The 17,319-nt window shown below is 49.3% G+C and overlaps 1 protein-coding gene across 1 annotated transcript in view; it reads right to left on the bottom strand.

Moving 5' to 3' along the window:
* CNGB1 (cyclic nucleotide gated channel subunit beta 1) overlaps positions 1 to 17,319 on the bottom strand; it is an 80,851-nt gene that overhangs the window by 26,410 nt on the left and 37,122 nt on the right. Inside the window, 6 exon segments of the mRNA XM_060172105.1 lie at positions 492 to 700; positions 2,229 to 2,381; positions 4,421 to 4,578; positions 7,204 to 7,311; positions 12,573 to 12,735; positions 16,873 to 17,118. Coding sequence (XP_060028088.1) covers positions 492 to 700; positions 2,229 to 2,381; positions 4,421 to 4,578; positions 7,204 to 7,311; positions 12,573 to 12,735; positions 16,873 to 17,118 — 1,037 coding nt within the window.

Below are 17,319 nucleotides of genomic sequence, written 5' to 3'. Positions count from 1 at the left end.
TTGCACCTTTCCCCTGCCCTAAAAATGGTGATTGACGGCCATTACCGGAGTCAAGCATTCTCTGCATACCTCAGCTCAGCCCATCCACCCAGAAATGCTAAGGAGAGGGAATGATTACAAGAGACTCCGAGAAACAATACAGCTAATTATGGTGCAGCCAGAACTTGCACTAAGCCCACCCACACCAAAGGACCATTCTCTGGACCATTTCTCCATCTCTAATTCCACCAGGTGGCCCAGGAACCACTGCCCACCCCATGATAAATAGCTAATCTGTATAGTTTGAATATGACTGAGATGTGTGAAATAAGCAGCTGAATTTTTTTTTTTTGGGGGGGGGGACATGGACAGAAATTTATGAGACTTCCCTGCTCATTTTCCCTGCTATCTTAACTCAGCATCCAGATTCAGTCTCCTAAAGACTCTGGGCATGGGGTCGCCCCCCCCCCCCCCAGCCACTCTGGCTGCCCTCCCAGCTGCCTGTGACTCACAATGATGTCCCCTCCTCTGACAAACTGCAGGCGCATCTGAAACAAGGTGGTGTCCAGGAGGTAGATGAGGTCGCACAGGTAATCCATCAGCAGCCAGAGGTGGATATTGTCAGGCGTCTGGTAGGGGAAGGCCCAACGCACGGGGATCAGCCAGCAGTTCCAGTTCCAGGCCAGCACCACAAAGAACAGCCACAGGATGTACATCAGGTCTGGGGGGAAAGAAGTGAAGAACATGCCAGAGGAGCTAGAGTCAGCTTGAGGAGGTTTCATGGCGGGGCCAGGGGGAGAGCCTCCTTCTTTCTACTTGGCCTCACTCTCCTCTAAGCCCTATGTCCCTGTATGTGGCAACTCCATAACATACGTACGTTGTTGGTATGTTTCTAATTCTACTTCTAAAAACCTTTTCTGTTTCATTTGGTTTAAATCCCCCCTGCTTAACACTGCATTCTATTTACATAACACTGTATTCTATTTACATAACCTCTGTTAACAAGCACCACCTTCCCTCCAGGGCATTGGTGGTTTAGTGGTAGAATTCTCACCTGCTCCGCCCCCTCTCCTTGTCACACCCTGATCCTCTCCTTGTCATACCCTGATTTTCACCAGTCACTTTTCTCTCCACCCTCTCTGCGTTGCATCCTGTTCCCACCCTGCTGGGCTAGTATATTTATAAGGACAAGATTGTTTGTAGTTTTTAGAGCTTAGCTTAGCTTGGTATAGATTGCGCTGCGTCCTGCATGAATAAAGAGATACTGAGTACAACCCAGCCATGAGTCCCGGGTCGTCTGTTACCCGCCCGTGAAGCCAGCCTGGCGAAAACAACATATAGCGCCCAACAGCTCAACCATGAGTCCCCGAGTCTCTGTTCACCGCTGCGAAGCTAGCCCGGCCTGCTGGAGCTCCCGAACGTAAACAACAGTACGTGTGTGTGTGTGTGTGTGTGTGTGTGTGTGTGTGTGTGTGTGTAGAACCATCTTTGATTTAGAATAAAGTGTGGCTAGGGCCTGTCAACTAAAGTTCTCTAAGCAGCAGATGTGGACATTATTCGTTCATAGACAGCTAAGTAGGGGGAGTCGGGCAGTAGCACAGTGGGTTAAGTGCACGTGGTGCAAAGTGCAAGGACTGGTGGTTCGAGCCCCCGGCTCCCCACCTGCAGGGGAGTCACTTCACAAGTGGTGAAGCAGGTCTGCAGACCTCTCTCTTTCTCTCCTCCTCTCTGTCTTCCCCTCTTCTCTCCATTTCTCTCTGTCCTCTTCTCTCTTCTCTCCATTTCTCTCTGGCCCTCCCAGACCCACTTCTGGTTGTTTTGTTTGTTTGTTTGTTTGCCTTCAGGTTTATTGCTGGGGCTCAGCGCCTGCACTATGAATCCACTGCTCCTGGAGGCCATTTTTTCCCTTTTGTTGCCCTTGTTGTGTATCGTTGTATTGTTATTATTATTGTTGCTGTTATTGCTGTCACTGTTGTTAGATAGGACAGAAAGAAATCGAGAGAGGAGAGGAAGACAGAGAGGAGGAGGGAAAGACAGACACTTTCAGACATGCTTCATTGCTTGTGAAACGACGCCCCCCCCACCTGCAGGTGGGGAACCGGGGGCTCGAAACAGGAACTTTGTGCTGGTCTTTGGGCTTTGCACCATGTGCACTTAACCCGCTGCACTACCGCCCGGCCCACCCCACCCCCACTTCTTATGCTCATACCACCCCTCTCTCCTTAACCCATTGCCCACACTGGACTCACTGGTTAGTGGGTCAATGCTCTGGGGAAACCGGTACTTCTTCCAGGGGCGGCGTTTGAACTTGCAGCAGAGCATGTCACAGTAGTGCTCCTCCTCCACCTGCCCTGCCTCAGGCTTCACTTCCGGTGCTGGCTCTGGGGGCTTCTTGGCTGGAGCTGTGGGATGACAGTGGTGACCATCTGACCCAGCCTCAGGGCTCAGGGAGAGGATGTAGGGAGAAGAATCACAATTATAGAGCCTGTAACACAAGCTGAGAGGAGCCTGGCACAGTCCCCCAGCCTGCTATAGTTTTAGATACAGAAACCAGGGTGCTCTCCCAGAGCAAGCCCCACAGCTTCTCTTTTTTTTTTCCCACCAGGATTATTGCCAGGGCTGGTGCCCCTGCACCATGAATCCACTGCTTCCTGGAGGCTACTTTTTGCCCTTTTGTTGCCCTGGTTGTTTTATCGTTGTTGTAGTTATTATTATTGTTGTTGATGATGATGTCATTGTTGGATAGGACAGAGAGAAATGGAGAGAGGAGGGGAAGACAGAGAGAGGGAGAGAAAGATAGACACCTGCAGACCTGCTTCACCGCTTGTGAAGCGACTCCCCTGCAGGTGGGGAGCCGGGGGCTCGAACCGGGGTCCTTACACCAGTCCTTGCGCTTTATGCCATGTGCACTTATCCTACTGCGCTACCTCTTGACCACCCCACACACACACACAGCTTTTCTTTAACACCATGTGGGCATCCTCCCCAGAGCTCTCGGCAGCTTCCACTCTTAGAGTCTTAGAGTGTGGTATTTGGGGAGCATGTTGGATGTTTCATTTGAGTGTCTTGATTGTGTATGTCTGATTTTGGACCTCCCTGAGTTCCCTCCAGAGTACTGGAGGCATTTTATACCCAGAATTTCCACCACCCGGGGTCAGAAATCAGGGAAATAATTGCTCTAGGTTTCCGAGAGCAGGAATCTTAGTTTCTTCATCTCTACACCAAGCAATTGGATGAGATCACAGTCTGCCCGTACATGATGGCAATGGTTCTTGGTGGCCTAGAGATTGGCTCTTATAGGTTCAGTATCACTCTCTTTCTAGCTTTAGATCTGTGGCAATCACCATAAATTCTAAAGCACAGCTCTTCTCTGTGCTTTATGCAGACCTGAAAAATCTTCCAGGTAGGAGAGCATGGTTCTTAATTCCTCCTAGATCTCTGAAAGTTACATATACATATATATGGAGAGAGAGAAAGAGAGAGAGAGAGGAAAATTGAGAGGGAAGGGGGAGATAGGGAGAGAGGTGAAAGAGACATCTGTAGCACTGTTCCACCTCATGTGAAGCTTTCCCCCAGCAGGTGAGCACCAAGCGCTTTAACCTGGGTCTTTATGCACTGTAATGTGTGTGCTTAACTAGCTGTACCACTGCCCAGCCTGTTCAACGCTTGACGTCTCGTCACCCAATCTGGTCCCCTACACCTACACTGAACTTCTCTGTTCCAGTCTCTTGGAAACAGAGCTGGCAGTCAGCTGAGGTAAAGAACAAACACCTCATCACAGACCCCTGCAAGTGTCAACCCAGCTTTGACCTAGCACGTTATGATTGGGCCCTCCTCAATCGCTATCGAACAGGCCATGGCCGGTGCGCCGCTATGTTCCATCGCTGGGGAGCCAGAGACGACCCGAACTGCCCCTGCAGCTACAGACAGACTGTGACCCACATAGTCAACGACTGCCACCTCTCCAGATTCAAAGGAGGTCTCGAAACTTTACATCAGGCTCAACCTGATGCTGTTGACTGGCTACGGAAGAAGGGCAAACACTAGAAGAAGAAGACTGCCCAGCCCTTCAGGTAGCCTTCTAAGATTATTGCAGCTGGAATGTCCAAAATAAGACTGTCTAGTTCCAAAGTGGGGTATAGATACCAACTGAGAGTGACACCATGAGACACATCCCAGGGTGAGCCACCTGTCTGCTGGTGGGAGAGAAGCGGCAGGTCAGTGGGGGGTTCTGGCCCTGTGAAAGGGGAACTATGCACACCTGGGCCGTTCGTCAGAACTCTGACTTCTCCGTTTCCCCCTGGGAACCTAGCTAAACCTGTACACATAAGATCCCAAATTTCAGAGAGTAGGGATCTGGGCTTCTCTTAGGAATCCTAACCGGTTCTCCGATGAACTCCCAGGTGCTTTATGAGACCCCACCCTGACCAGGTCAACTCACAGGGTTTGGGGCTCTCCTCATCAGAGGTGACATCAGGGTCAATCAGCTTCTCCTTCACCTTCTCTGTTCGCTCCTTGAAAAGCTTCACCAGCTCCTGGAGCCGGTCATTGATGATGGCGCTGTTCTGGCTGGCTGTGGAGGCTGCCCGCTCCTGGCCACTGTGGAAGTAACACCAGAAGCTGAGCCAAGTGGGCAGGAAGGGTCCCTGTATCCCTATGTCCCTGTGACCCATCCAGTCTGAAGGGGATACTCCCCTTCCGTTCCCTCTGGTGTCATAAACATCAAATCCACTTCACCATCTCTTCCGAGGATATTCAGTCTGGAAATAAAACCCATGTGCACTGCCCCAGATTTTAAAAAATGTTCTGTGTGCAGCTGAGAAGGTAGCTCAGGCACAGAGTGCTGGATTTTCAAGCATGAAGTTCTGAATTGGCTCACATATGCTGGAATGATGCTCTAGTTCTTTCTCTTTTATTAGAGAATTTTTTTAAAATGCTATTTCCTAGGCTCTGATTCAGATGGGTCATTGTGAAAAGACTTTGAGCCTCTTGTTATTTAGGGGGAAACTCTTGAAAGAAGTCTCAGGATTGCTAGTCCCAGCTTGGGGCTCATACAAGATGCAAGTCCATGGGAGTCAGGCTGTAGTGCAGCGGGTTAAGCGCAGGTGGCACTAAGCTCAAGGACCGGCGTCAGGATCCCGGTTCGAGCCCCCGGCTCCCCACCTGCAGGCAGGTCCCTTCACAGGCGGTGAAGCAGGTCTGCAGGTGTCTTGTCTTTCTCTCCCCCTCTCTGTCTTCCCCTCCTCTCTCCATTTCTCTCTGTCCTATCCAACAACAACGACATCAATAATAACTACAACAATAAAACAACAAGGACAACAAAAGGGAATAAATAAATTAAATTAAATAAATAAAAATAATTAATAAATAAATAAATAAAAAACAAGATGCAAGTCCAGGATAGATCAGCGAGGAGGTGGGGCTCCTTTCATGAATTTAGGAATGAGCTAGTGGAGGCTGAGGAGAGCTTAGTGATTCTGCAAAAGACTTCATGCCTGAAGCTCTGAGCTCCCAGGTTCAATCCCCAGTACCACTGGTCTCTCTCTTTCTGTGTACCTTTCCCTTTATATCTCTTTCACATTAAAAGTAAATTAAATAAAATAATATTTTTTTTAAAAAAACCAGCTAGTGGAAGAAACAGTACAGATGCTGCACATATACCTTTGGCTTTGTGCTTATGCTCTAACTTTAAGTCTTAACCCTTCTGAATTTGCAGCAAGAGAAGGAGTTAGACCAAGATAGAGCAAAAACCTGCCAGCCTGCCTGACTTCCTACTCAGTAGGGAGCTAGAAGGGCACATGAACCAACTCTCTGAGTGACTTGGTTGTGGCCACTTTGCTGAGCTGTGTATAAAAGGAGTGCCCCGGGTGCGGGGGCCAGTGATAGTGCAGTGGGTTAAGTGCACATGGCACAAAGTGCAAGAACCGGCCTAAGGACCCTGGTTCGAGCCCCAGGCTCCCCACCTGCAGGGGAGTCGCTTCACAAGTGATATAGCATGTCTGCAGGTGTCTATCTTTCTCTCCCCCCTCTCTCTTCCTCTCCTCTCTCGATTTCTCTGTCCTATCCAACAAAAAACAACAATAAACAACAAGAGCAATGGCCTCCGGGAGAAGGCCTCCGGGAGCAGTGGATTTGTGGTACAGGCACCAACCCTCAGCAATAACCTTGAAAACAAAACCAAAAAAAAAAAAAAAAAGAGTGCCCATCAATTGATTTTTCTTTTTTTTTTTAATATTTATTTATTTTTCCCTTTTGTTGCCCTTGTTGTTTTTCATTGATGTTGTAGTTATTATTGTTACTGGTACTTATGTCATCGTTGTTGGATAGGATGGAGAGAAATGGAGTGAGGAAGGGAAGACAAAGAGGGGGAGAGAAAGACATCTGCAGACTTGCTTCACTGCCTGTGATACAACTCCCCTGCAGATGGGGAGCCAGGGGCTCAAACCCGGGTCCTTACACCAGTCCTTGCACTTTGCGCCACGTGCACTTAACCCACTGCGCTACCGCCCGACTCCCCAATTGCTTTTTCATACATGAAGAAATTCTTGTGCTCAGCTGAGGAAGTCAGGCTGGAAACAGCTGGTGTGGTGCCTTAATGAGACCAGCCTTCCAGATGTGGTGGGCACAGGAGTAGTCTCCCAAAGGGACCACAGCTCCCCTCAGGGCCATGCCTGCTCTTGCTGGATGTGTACGTGCAGACACTGCGTGCAGGTCCAGGCTCCACAGCGAAGTGTGGCTTGACATTCTCCCAGTCTGGATGGGCTGCACTGTGGAAACCATTGTCATCTGGGTGCCTGAGTGACTCTGTGAAACAGAGTCCTCCACTGAGCTAAAACATGTAGCTTAGAACTTGACCCCTGACATCTGAGACATTCTCTCTCTCTCTCTCTCTTCATATCTCTTCCCCCACCCCCACCCCGGAGAACTGCTCTGCTCTGGCTTATGGTGGTGTTGGGGACTGAACTTGGGACCTCAGACCTTTAGGCATGAAGTCTTACATAACCACAATGCCATCTCCTCAGCCTTTTTCCTTTTCTCTTCTTTTCTTTTCTTTTCTCTTCTCTTCTCTTCTCTTCTTTTCTCTTCTCTTCTTTTCTCTTCTTTTCTTTTCTTTTTATGAGTGAGCACTAGAACGTCCAAAGCACTGCTCCACCATCATGAATTTCCACTTACTGTCTTTGACTTCTTCTGACTCTCTGAGACCCCAGAGGTGCCCATACTCACTCAGTGCCCTGTGGGGTGGTGGGGTCCGACCAGGCGACCACAGGGGACTCAGCTGGTGACAACGCTTTAAGCTCTTCAGCTTCATCATCTTGGGAAGGCAGCTTCTTCCTGCAAGAAACAAACATGGATGGAGCCTTCAGCAAGGTCAGGAGGCTGCAAGTGACCCCTGCCCCCAGACGAGACCTGGGTAGAGCTAAAACAAGGGCCTATGCTTCCAGAGGGCCCTCAACTTTCTGCAGGGAGATGGAAGGGGTGAGGGGGCAGCCATCTGTGGGACACAGTTTTCACACTCACTTACTGTCCTAACAGAAAAACAAGCAGTATGGCCTTGGTAGGTCTATCACTCATCAGGCAGATTTGAGCTTACATCACAGACCTTGGCAAGTCACTTAACCTCCCTGAGCCACCTCAGTCCCTCCCCCCTCTGTAAAATGTGACAGAACAAAATACATATCACCCACTTGGGTCGGAGCCTAAATGTTTTTCTCCCGCCCCCATCTCAGGCTAAAGTGGCTGCCCACCCCCACTCACCCCTCCTTCATCCTCTGCCACATCAGTCACTAGAATGTGCCCCAGGGACATGGAGTCTGGTCCTCAGATCACAGGGTGACCCTGGGCAAGCTCCAACCCATCTGGAAGCTCCAAGTTCCTTGAATGATGAATGACGACTAAGTAAACCTGAAGCCCTCCCTCAACCCCCAACCCTTGTCACTCTGTGTAAATCTACCACAGAAAGCTGCCTGTGGGGGCCACTGGGGTCTTGGTCAGATGTTTAGTTCTGACTCCACCTGACACTCTTCCCATGCTCAGCCCCTGTGACCCAGGGTCCCACCCCTGGAGCTTTCTCAGAGACATGGGAGGTAGGGTGTGCAGTATCAACTTTATTCCAGAAGGTTCTGAAATGATTCTATTGCCTTCTGTCTAGCTTGCTCAGGCTAGAAACATTCATGGACCTTTCCTCTCTCATACTGTAAAAGGACAACCATAGAGAAGACTGGGACCAAAAAAAAAAAAAAAAAAAGAGAAGGAGGAGAGGGAAGAGGGTGAGGGGAAAGGGTAGAGGAGGAGAAGACTGGGATCCTCACAGCCAGGACCTACACTCCATCTCTCTGCACCCAGCCCAATGCTTCTTCTGAGCCTGCAGAGCACAGACTGCTCCCCCCACCCCATGCACCATCCCAGAACCTGGCATATAGAATCCAATGAGCAAATCTGCTCACCTAGAACTGCCTTGTGCCTGGCCCTATGCCCAGTACCACACAGGCATTGGTGTCATTAATTCTCAGGCCCATCAACACGTAGTATCTTGTATCTGTCTTATAATGGGAAAGTGGAGGCCTAGGGAGGCTCAGTGACTTTGCCCATATCTCATATCTGACAACTAACTGGTAAGCTGGATTCACATCAAACCATAGCTGTAAGTGGGGAGGAGAGCCTTGTCCACATGCCTTTTTGACAGGCCTGTGGCTTCTGTGGCTTTTTGGTTCCCATCGGGTTATTCCCAATGCTTACTCTGGCCTTGCCCTCAGGCAACCCCCTGGCCTCTCTCATCAGATATTAGAATCCTCCCCTTGAGGGAGTCGGGCGGTAATGCACTGGGTTAAGCACACATGGCGCAAAGCGTAAGGACCAGCGTAAGGATTCCAGTTCGAGCCCCCAGCTCCCCACCTGCAGGGGAGTTGTTTCATAGGTGGTGAAGCAGGTCTGCAGGTGTCTGCCTTTCTCTCCCCCTCTCTGTTCCTCCTCCTCTCTTGATTTCTCTCTGTCCTATCCAACAACAATGACAGCAACAATAACAACAATAATAACCACAACAATGATAAAACAACAAGGGCAACAAAGAGGGGAAAAATGGCCTCCAGGATCAGTGGATTCGTGGTGCAGGCACCGAGCCCCAGCAATAACCCTGGAGGGAAAAAATAATAATAATTCTCCCCTTGGAATTGGGCAGTAGCACACCCAGTAGAGAGCACACCTTATCATACACAAAGACCCAGATTCAATTCCCCAGTCCCCACCTGCAGGGAGGAAGCTTCAGAAGTTGTGAAGCAGTGCTACAATCCCTATCTCTCTCCCTCTTTCTCTTCCCCTGTCCTCAATTTCTCTGTGTCTCTCTGAGATAAAAGAAAAGAAAAGAAATGAGTTGGTATTCTTAGTGTAAACACTGAGCCTCAGCAATAGCCCTGGTGACAATAAAGAAAATTTTGAAAAACAAAGAATTAAAGAATTCTCCCCTCTTGGAGCCAAGCTCAGGGACAGGTTTTCCTAGTGTGTCAAAGTCACATTCAATTCAGTAACTTCTATGGTAGTCCTGTTAGCTTGATTATTGTTCATTGTCTATCTTGGCCCCACTAGAATGCCACTTCAGTGAAGGCTGAGTTTTGTCAGCCTTCCTCAACACCTAGAGTAGAGTCTGGCACATGAATATGTGCAACAAATATTTGCAAATGAATGAATGAAAGATAGAGGTAAGAAGAGGCTCCAAGGCTCAGTCCATAAGCAGAAGGTAAGAGCCTTCAATTCTAGTCTCAAGAAGACTTCATTCCCTATATATCACCCCAAAATGAGTCTGCGTAGTTTACACACACACACACACACACACACACACACACACACACACACACACACGACAGGAACAGAGTGGTAAACCTGATGTCTGTCACCATAGTAGCCCCATTTCTTCTGCTGTTTTCTGTGCTCAATGTAGTGAATTAAACATGAGTATTGATGGAATTATGATTCAGGTCTGTGAGAGATTATGACTCTTTTTTTTTTTTCATATTAAAGTCAGAGCGCCTTCAGTTTGCTATACCCAACCATCTCCCTGTTCTGTCAGGCTCCTAGCCTCAGCCGAGAAATTACTTTGGGGCTTGTGGATGACAACAGAAACTAATTAAGAAAAAGAAAGAAGGAAAGAAAGAAAGAAAGAAAGAAAGAAGGAGAAAGGAAGGAAGAAAGGAACATTCTCTCAGTTCAGCCAAAGCAGGAAAAGCACTTTTAGTTTAAATATAGTCCTTCACAGTGCACTGAATGGCCCTTCACAGTTTGTCAACTACAGTAAACAGAACCCTCACTAACTTGCCTCAAATCACCTGTCATCATAGAGCAACTCATCTGACTCAGGAGGCATAAAAATGTGTGCAAATTTGACCAGGAAGGCCGATCGCTCACTTGGATAGTACACCTGCTTTTGTCATGCATGGATCCAGGTTCCAGCCCTGCTCCTACTGCACTGAAGGAAGCTTTCAGATCTTTCCCTCTGCCTCTGTCCTTCTATTTGAAAAAGCTGGTCTAGAGCACTGAAGCACCAGTGATGAAAAGAAAAAGGTGGGGGGGACCAAAAATCTCAGTCTTTAGAAAGGAGCCCAGGACAGAAAGTAGAAGACCAAAGAGACTTGGGAGGAGTCATCATGGACAATGTTCAATGAAAGATTGAACATTTGTTCAATCTTGGATTGAACAAATGTTCAATCCAGAGATGGATTGAACATTCCATCTCTATTCTGGATAAGAGGCTGCAAGACAACAACTGCACAGCCATCATGCACGAATGCTAAGGAGACCGCCTGACAGTGTAGAAAGAGGATCTCTAAGCGAAGGCAATCTTGAATGAGATGCCATCCAGATTCCTCCTTCAATTAATGCCACATGGAAGCATAGGGGCCACAAATACAGTGTGAAAAAAGGAGGCAGGAGGCCATGCAGTGAGTGGTGTACCCAGTAAAGCACACACATTATAGCACAAGGACCTGGGGTTCAATCCCCCAATACCAACCTGCAGGGGAGAGCTTCACAAGCTGTGAAACAGTGCTAGAGATCTGTCTCTCTATTTTTCCTTTTCTCCTTCTTCCTTCTCAATTTCTCTCTATCTCCCTCCGCTTCCCACCTGCAGGAAGAATGCCTCATGAGGAGTATTTATCTTTCTCTCTCCCCCTTTCTAGCTACCCTTCCCCCCCCCCAATTTCTCTGTCCTGTCAAATAAAAATAAAATAGAACGGGGGTGGAGATTCGTCACCAGGAGCTGTGGATTCATAGTGCCAGCACCAAGCCCCAGCGATAGTCTTGATGGCAAAAAAAAAAAAAAAAGGTTTTAAAAAAAATGAAAACCCACCAGTGGGGTGGAACTGCAAATGGTCATTTTTATTTTTCTCTATTTATTATTGGATATAAACAAGAGAAAATTGAGTAGGGGAAAGGGAGATAAAGAAGGAAAAAAATGAGGGCTGGGTGGTAGCACAGTGGCTTAAAGCACACATGACATGAAGTACAAGGACTGGCATAAGGAGCCCCCTACTGCAGGGGGGGTCACTTTATGAGCAGTGAAGCAGGCCTGCAGGTGTCTATATCCTTCTCTCCCCCTCTCTGTCTTCCCCTCCTCTCTCAATTTCTCTCTGTGCTATCCAACAACAAAGACAGCAATGGCAATAATAATAATAGCAACAACAAGGGCAACAAAATGGGAAAAATGGCCTCCAAGAGCAGTAGATTCATAGTGCAGTCACTGAGACCCAGTGATAACCTGGAAGCAAAAAGAAGAAGGAGGAGGAGGAGGAGAAGGAGAAGAAGAAGGAAAAAGACAGAGAGACACCTGCAGCCCTGCTTCACCACTTGTGAAGCTTTTCCCACACAGGTGGGAACCAGGGGCTTGAACCTGGGTCCTCATGCATTGTAATGTGAGTGCTTAACCAGGTGCGTCATCGCCTGGCCTCTATAGATTATCATTTTTCTAGTGTGACCTTTGGCAATCCCATTGCATGATGTAACAGCATTAGTTAATAAGCCCTGTCATTTCAAGGGCACAGTTGAGGCACTGAGAACAGGACTTCTTTAGAGGAGTGGGAGGTGGGGTGGGGAAGCAAGTGGCTAAAGTCCCAGTTCTGACATGTACTTGTTGAGTGACTTTGGGCCAGCTGCTTCCTCCCTCTGACACTGACCCATCAACAAGAAAAGAAGCATTAAAAAAGGAAGCCTAGGGTGCCAGGAGGTAGTACGGTGGGTTGAGCACACATGGCACAAAGCACAAGGACCAGCATAAGGATCCCAGTTCAAGCCCCAGGCACCCCACCTGCAGGGGGTCGCTTCACAAGCAGTGAAGCAGGTCTGCGAGTGTCTATCTTTCTCTCCCACTATGTCTTCCCCTCCTCTCTCCATCTCTCTCTGTCCTATCCAACAACCATGACAGCAAGAACAACAATAATAACAACAACAATAAACAACAAGGGCAACAAAAGGAAAAAAACAGCCTCCAAGAGCAGTGGATTCACAGTGCAGGCAATAACCCTGGAGGCAAAAGAAGGAAGGAAAGAAAGAAAGAAAGAAAGAAAGAAAGAAAGAAAGAAAGAAAGAAAGAAAGAGGTCTAAAAGGTGACCTGTGGGTCCCCATGGCTGATCCTGGGACAGCAAGGGTGTCCGATGTGGCGGGAGAAGGTGGTGGCAGCTCAGGTGAGGGTGGGCTCTCTTCCATAATGAGGGGGTGGCTGTCAGCGTCAGCATCTTCAACCCGTACCTCCGGGTGCTGCTGTGTGGCTGCCACTGTGGGGGAAGGAAAAGGACAGAGTCAGAGCAGCCAGGGGTTAAATTCTCAAAACAAGCATGTCTATCTGGGCATGCAGAAGAGCTTCATGCAGAGAAGACAAGAATGCACAGTCCAGGACCCTCCAAGGGCCACAGTCACCCTCACACCAGCCCAGAAACCACCAAAGAAGCTCATGAAGCCACCAAAGCCATGGGAGCCCTTAGATGCAGTCTGGTTTCCTGGGGGTCAGGGGATAGTCATGGGGAACCTGGGGGAACCCAGGTTCTTGGAACCAGCTCAGCTGCTTCCACTTTCTGGGCCTGTTTCCCATCTCAAAGACTTTCTGCTCCCCAAGGACATTTGAAAGCTTCTGCCAATCAAGTGTAATGGGGTGTCTTTGTAGTCTGTGATACCCCGTCTGGGTGCCCATCTTGGTATTTCCTTGTTTGTGTACATGCCAGGAGCCCCTAGACTGGATCAACTCAACCTCTGAGAGGCAAGGATCCATGCCCTGAGATGGGGCCACACCTTTACTGCTCTGTTCTAAGAGCCTCCCACCTTCATGGCCCCAGGGGAAGAGCAAGCCCAAATCCCAAACCCGGGATTTCATTTCCTGCCAGCTTGACAGAATGGAAACCCAAAATAGACATCACATGGGTTTATGTTAAAGTGATTAGTAGAATAAGGAGGATGTCATTACAGATATGAAGAGTGATGTTGCATGATTGAATTGGCTTAGAGGATAACAGCATTTCCTGTCCAGCTCTTCCCATGTGCCTGCCAGGCACCCGTCTGTATAAACTCTACATGTTTGACATGTGACTAACTGCCACCCTTCCCACCCACACCATCAGGCTTGGTTATTGCTGTCCCCATGGGCTAGGGTCACTGGCTGGGGTGTACACAGAGGCCTCTGTTGAAAATCAGTCTCAGTGGGAGGGCACCAAGCTTCATCTCTAAGGTGGGGTGGGGGGATTCTTCCAAGCATGTCTGCACTGTCATCATGTGTCACACCACAGCCGGTTCTACTCTCACTCTGTCACTGAAGGCAATTCCAAAGCATGAGCCTCCCAGGGCCCAGGAAGACATGATCATTCAAAGAAGAGGAGACCCAGCTCACCAGGTAGGGGATGTATCCTGGGACCACAAGGGAGTGCCAGGGCGCTATGGTGTCCCTCCCTCCCTCCCTCTCCCTCTCCCTCTCCCTCTCCCTCTCCCTCTCCCTCTTTCTCTCTCTTTCTCTTAGGTTTTTTTTTTTTTAATAATTATCTTTATTTGATAGAGACAGCCAGAAACCTAGAAGGAAGGGGGTGATAGGGAGGGAGAGAGACAGAGAAATACTGCAACACTGCTTCAACCACTCATGAATCTTTCCCACTGCACATCAAGACTAGGGGCTCAAACTCGGGTCTTGCGCATTGTAAAATGTGTGCTCAGCCAGATGCACCACCACCCAGCCCCCTCCCTCCCTCTCTGTCACTGTATCTGAATGATAAGGAAGCACAAAAACAGCGAAATTACTTGAAAAAGGTCCCAGCTCTGTGGGGGTGTGGGGGTGTGGGGGTGTGTGTCGGAGAGAGATGATAATCATTTGGAATAAGGCAGACAGGGCAAAGGGGTAGCAGAGAGACAGAGAGGAGGGGGGAGGGGGAGGGGGAGGGAAAGAAGGAGAGGGGGAAGGGGAGGGGGAGGGAGAAAAGGAGAGGGGGAGGGATGGGGAGAGGGAGAGAGGGGAAGGGGGAAGGGGAGAGGGGAGGGGGAGAGAAGGGAGAGGGGGAAGAGGAGGGGGAGGGGAGAGGGAGAGAGAGAGAGAGATATCAATGGTCTCCTTCAGCCCTCTCAAGATCCTGGACAGCAGAGAGGAAGGCAAGTGCCACCTTGGCCTCAGCACCCCTATGACATACTCTGTCCCACTTAATGGCCAGTGGGGGCGGGGATGTGTGTGGAGGTGATGGAAGAGCAGCAGGCCATCTGCAGGACTAGTGCTCTGTGCTCCTGGGAGAGTCTTACTGCCGGCAAGGTATACTGGCTTTCCATCTAAGCAGTGACACAATGTCTTCTGCTTCAAGACATCTGACTGAAGGAACAAATGAATGTCCTAAAAGAATGAGAACAGGAAAATAAAAGTAGAAGTGGAGCAGGAAACAGCAGAAGTCATGGAAGTATGTGTGGGGAAGGATGCCAGCTAGACCTTCAGGGTGACTGGATGCCAGGAAGAAGGCTAAGTCAGGAAGGGGCTGTCATGTTATGTCGCCAGACTGGCCATATGCCACCCCTCTGTGCCCACCTTAATCAGTGGGAGACATGAGGATAATTTCTGGAACCATCCGTTCCACCCCGGTTCCATGACTGCCAGTTCTTAGCAACATCACCCCGCCAGATATTCGTCGGGATGCAGCATCATCTAAGTTCATTTTCCACGTCTACGCTCAACCGGACCTGCCAATATACGCGGATATCTTCGCCCACCCTGTTCAACGCTTGACGTCTCGTCACCCAATCTGGTCCCCTATGCCTACACTGAACTTCTCTGTTCCAGACTCTTGGAAACAGAGTTGGCAGTCAGCTGAGGTAAAGAACAAACACCTCATCACAGACCCCTGCAAGCGTCAACCCGGCTTTGACCTAGCACGTTATGATTGGGCCCTCCTCAATCGCTATCGAACAGGCCATGGCCGGTGCGCCGCTATGTTCCATCGCTGGGGAGCCAGAGACGACCCGAACTGCCCCTGCGGCTCCAGATAGACTATGACCCACATAGTCAATGACTGCCACCTCTCCAGATTCAAAGGAGGTCTCGAAACTTTACATCAGGCTCAACCTGATGCTGTTGACTGGCTACGGAAGAAGGGCAAATGCTAGAAGAAGAAGAAGAAGAAGTGGGAGACAGACAAGGACACACGTGGCTCTCTTATCAGGGGAGTCACCTGGTCCCACCAGCCTTCTGATTTGAGCTCTCTGTGCCCGCTATGTCAGGAGGGGAAGCAGGCAGGTCTGGTCTGGAACAGAAGCTCAGAAGCACCAGAGAGTCCCTGGGCACTAGGTCCCCGGGAAATGAGCAGCCCAAGCCCAGAGGCCCCCACAGAAATCCCAAACAGGCCAATTTTCTGCATCAGTCCCTGTCACACCGCTCCTCTGCCTGTGAGTACTCTTCCCCCCATCCGTAAACACACATACAGCCCCCTTCCCAGACAAGTTTGTTGAGTATAGGTAGCAACAGTCTCCTGTTGAAAAACAAGATCAGAAGGGAAAACACAAAGCAGAACTTGGACTGGAGTTGGTGTATTGCACCAAAGTAAAAGACTCTGGGATGGGTGGGGGGGAGGGTTCAGGGCCTGGAACATGATGGCAGAGGAAGACCTAGTGGGCGTTACATTGTTATATGGAAATGTTTTGCATGTACAAATGTTATGCATGTTATGCATTTTACTGTCGACTATAAACCATTAATCCCCCAACAAAGAAATTTTAAAAAGATTTAAACAAGTTATTGATGATGTACTAGCATGTAATCAAGATTTGAGTTTATATTTAAATATTACTACATTGGCATTCTCCATCAGATAAATTGGGGGAGGGGGTCTTCAATAAGTCCAGCCCTCAGAACTGGGGAGAGAGCATAATGGTTATGCAAATGACTTTCATACCTGAGGCTCTGAGCTCCCAGGTTCAATCCCCAACACCACCATAAGCCTGAGCTGAGCAGTGCTCTGGTCAAAAATAAATAAATAAATAATCCAGCTTTCGGCAAATGCTCGAGTATAACTGATTCTGTCTGAAAAGCACACCCATGTTTTCTTCTGCTACATTTCACTCTACTCATTCTCCTCTGCCACCAAGCTTTCTCTCTCTCTCTTTCTGACCGAAGTCTTGGCTTAGAGAGCTGTGTGGCTTATTTAGGCTAGGGTGTGAGTGATTATACCCAGAAAAAGGAACTGGTAATTGTGTAGTTGGAGTTTGGGGCAATGAGGAGAAAGGGATGAGAGTCCTCCAAGTCACCTCAAAGCAAGCTGAAGGCACATAGTAGCAGAGACTGGAGCAGTTTTCACAGCCCCAGGCCATGGCCACGCCACACAGGTAGGCGGGGAAGAGCATAAGCCATGCAGAAGCTCCCAGCACCCTGCGTGAACATCCGGTGGGCAGGGGCACACTACCTAGGCGTCGGATGTTGCTCCTGGTTTCCTTGGCAAAGCTGGAGTTGGACAAGGTTGTTCTCCGGGACACGAGGACAGGGATGCGGGTGATGGGGGGGCAGTAGCTGGGCACATTGGGGAGGTGGTCCATCAGGTTGGGGGGTGCAGGCCCAGAGGCCACCTGATCAGGCAGCCGGTCCTGGACCAGGTGATTCAGCTCCACATCCTGGCCTGGGTCAGCCATGCTGCTGGGGCAGGGGCAGACCCCTCAGGGCTGTAACCAGGAGTAGAGAGTTGGGGGGAGGCAAGGCATCTGAGGTTGTTCCCCACTAGGCCCAACACAGACCAGCAGACCTCTGCCTGCACTGAAAGAAGCCACACCCAAAAGTTTTGTTCTGGTTACTACACGTGGAAGGCATCACCAAGCCATATGACTCCTTACACTCTCTTTGCTAACCAGCTACTGCA

This window comes from Erinaceus europaeus, chromosome 2 (assembly GCF_950295315.1).
Source record: "Erinaceus europaeus chromosome 2, mEriEur2.1, whole genome shotgun sequence".
NCBI classification, from domain to species: Eukaryota; Metazoa; Chordata; class Mammalia; order Eulipotyphla; family Erinaceidae; genus Erinaceus; species Erinaceus europaeus.
The sequence above is the reverse complement of the archived record's forward strand: the minus strand, read 5'-3'. Positions and strand labels throughout refer to the sequence as shown.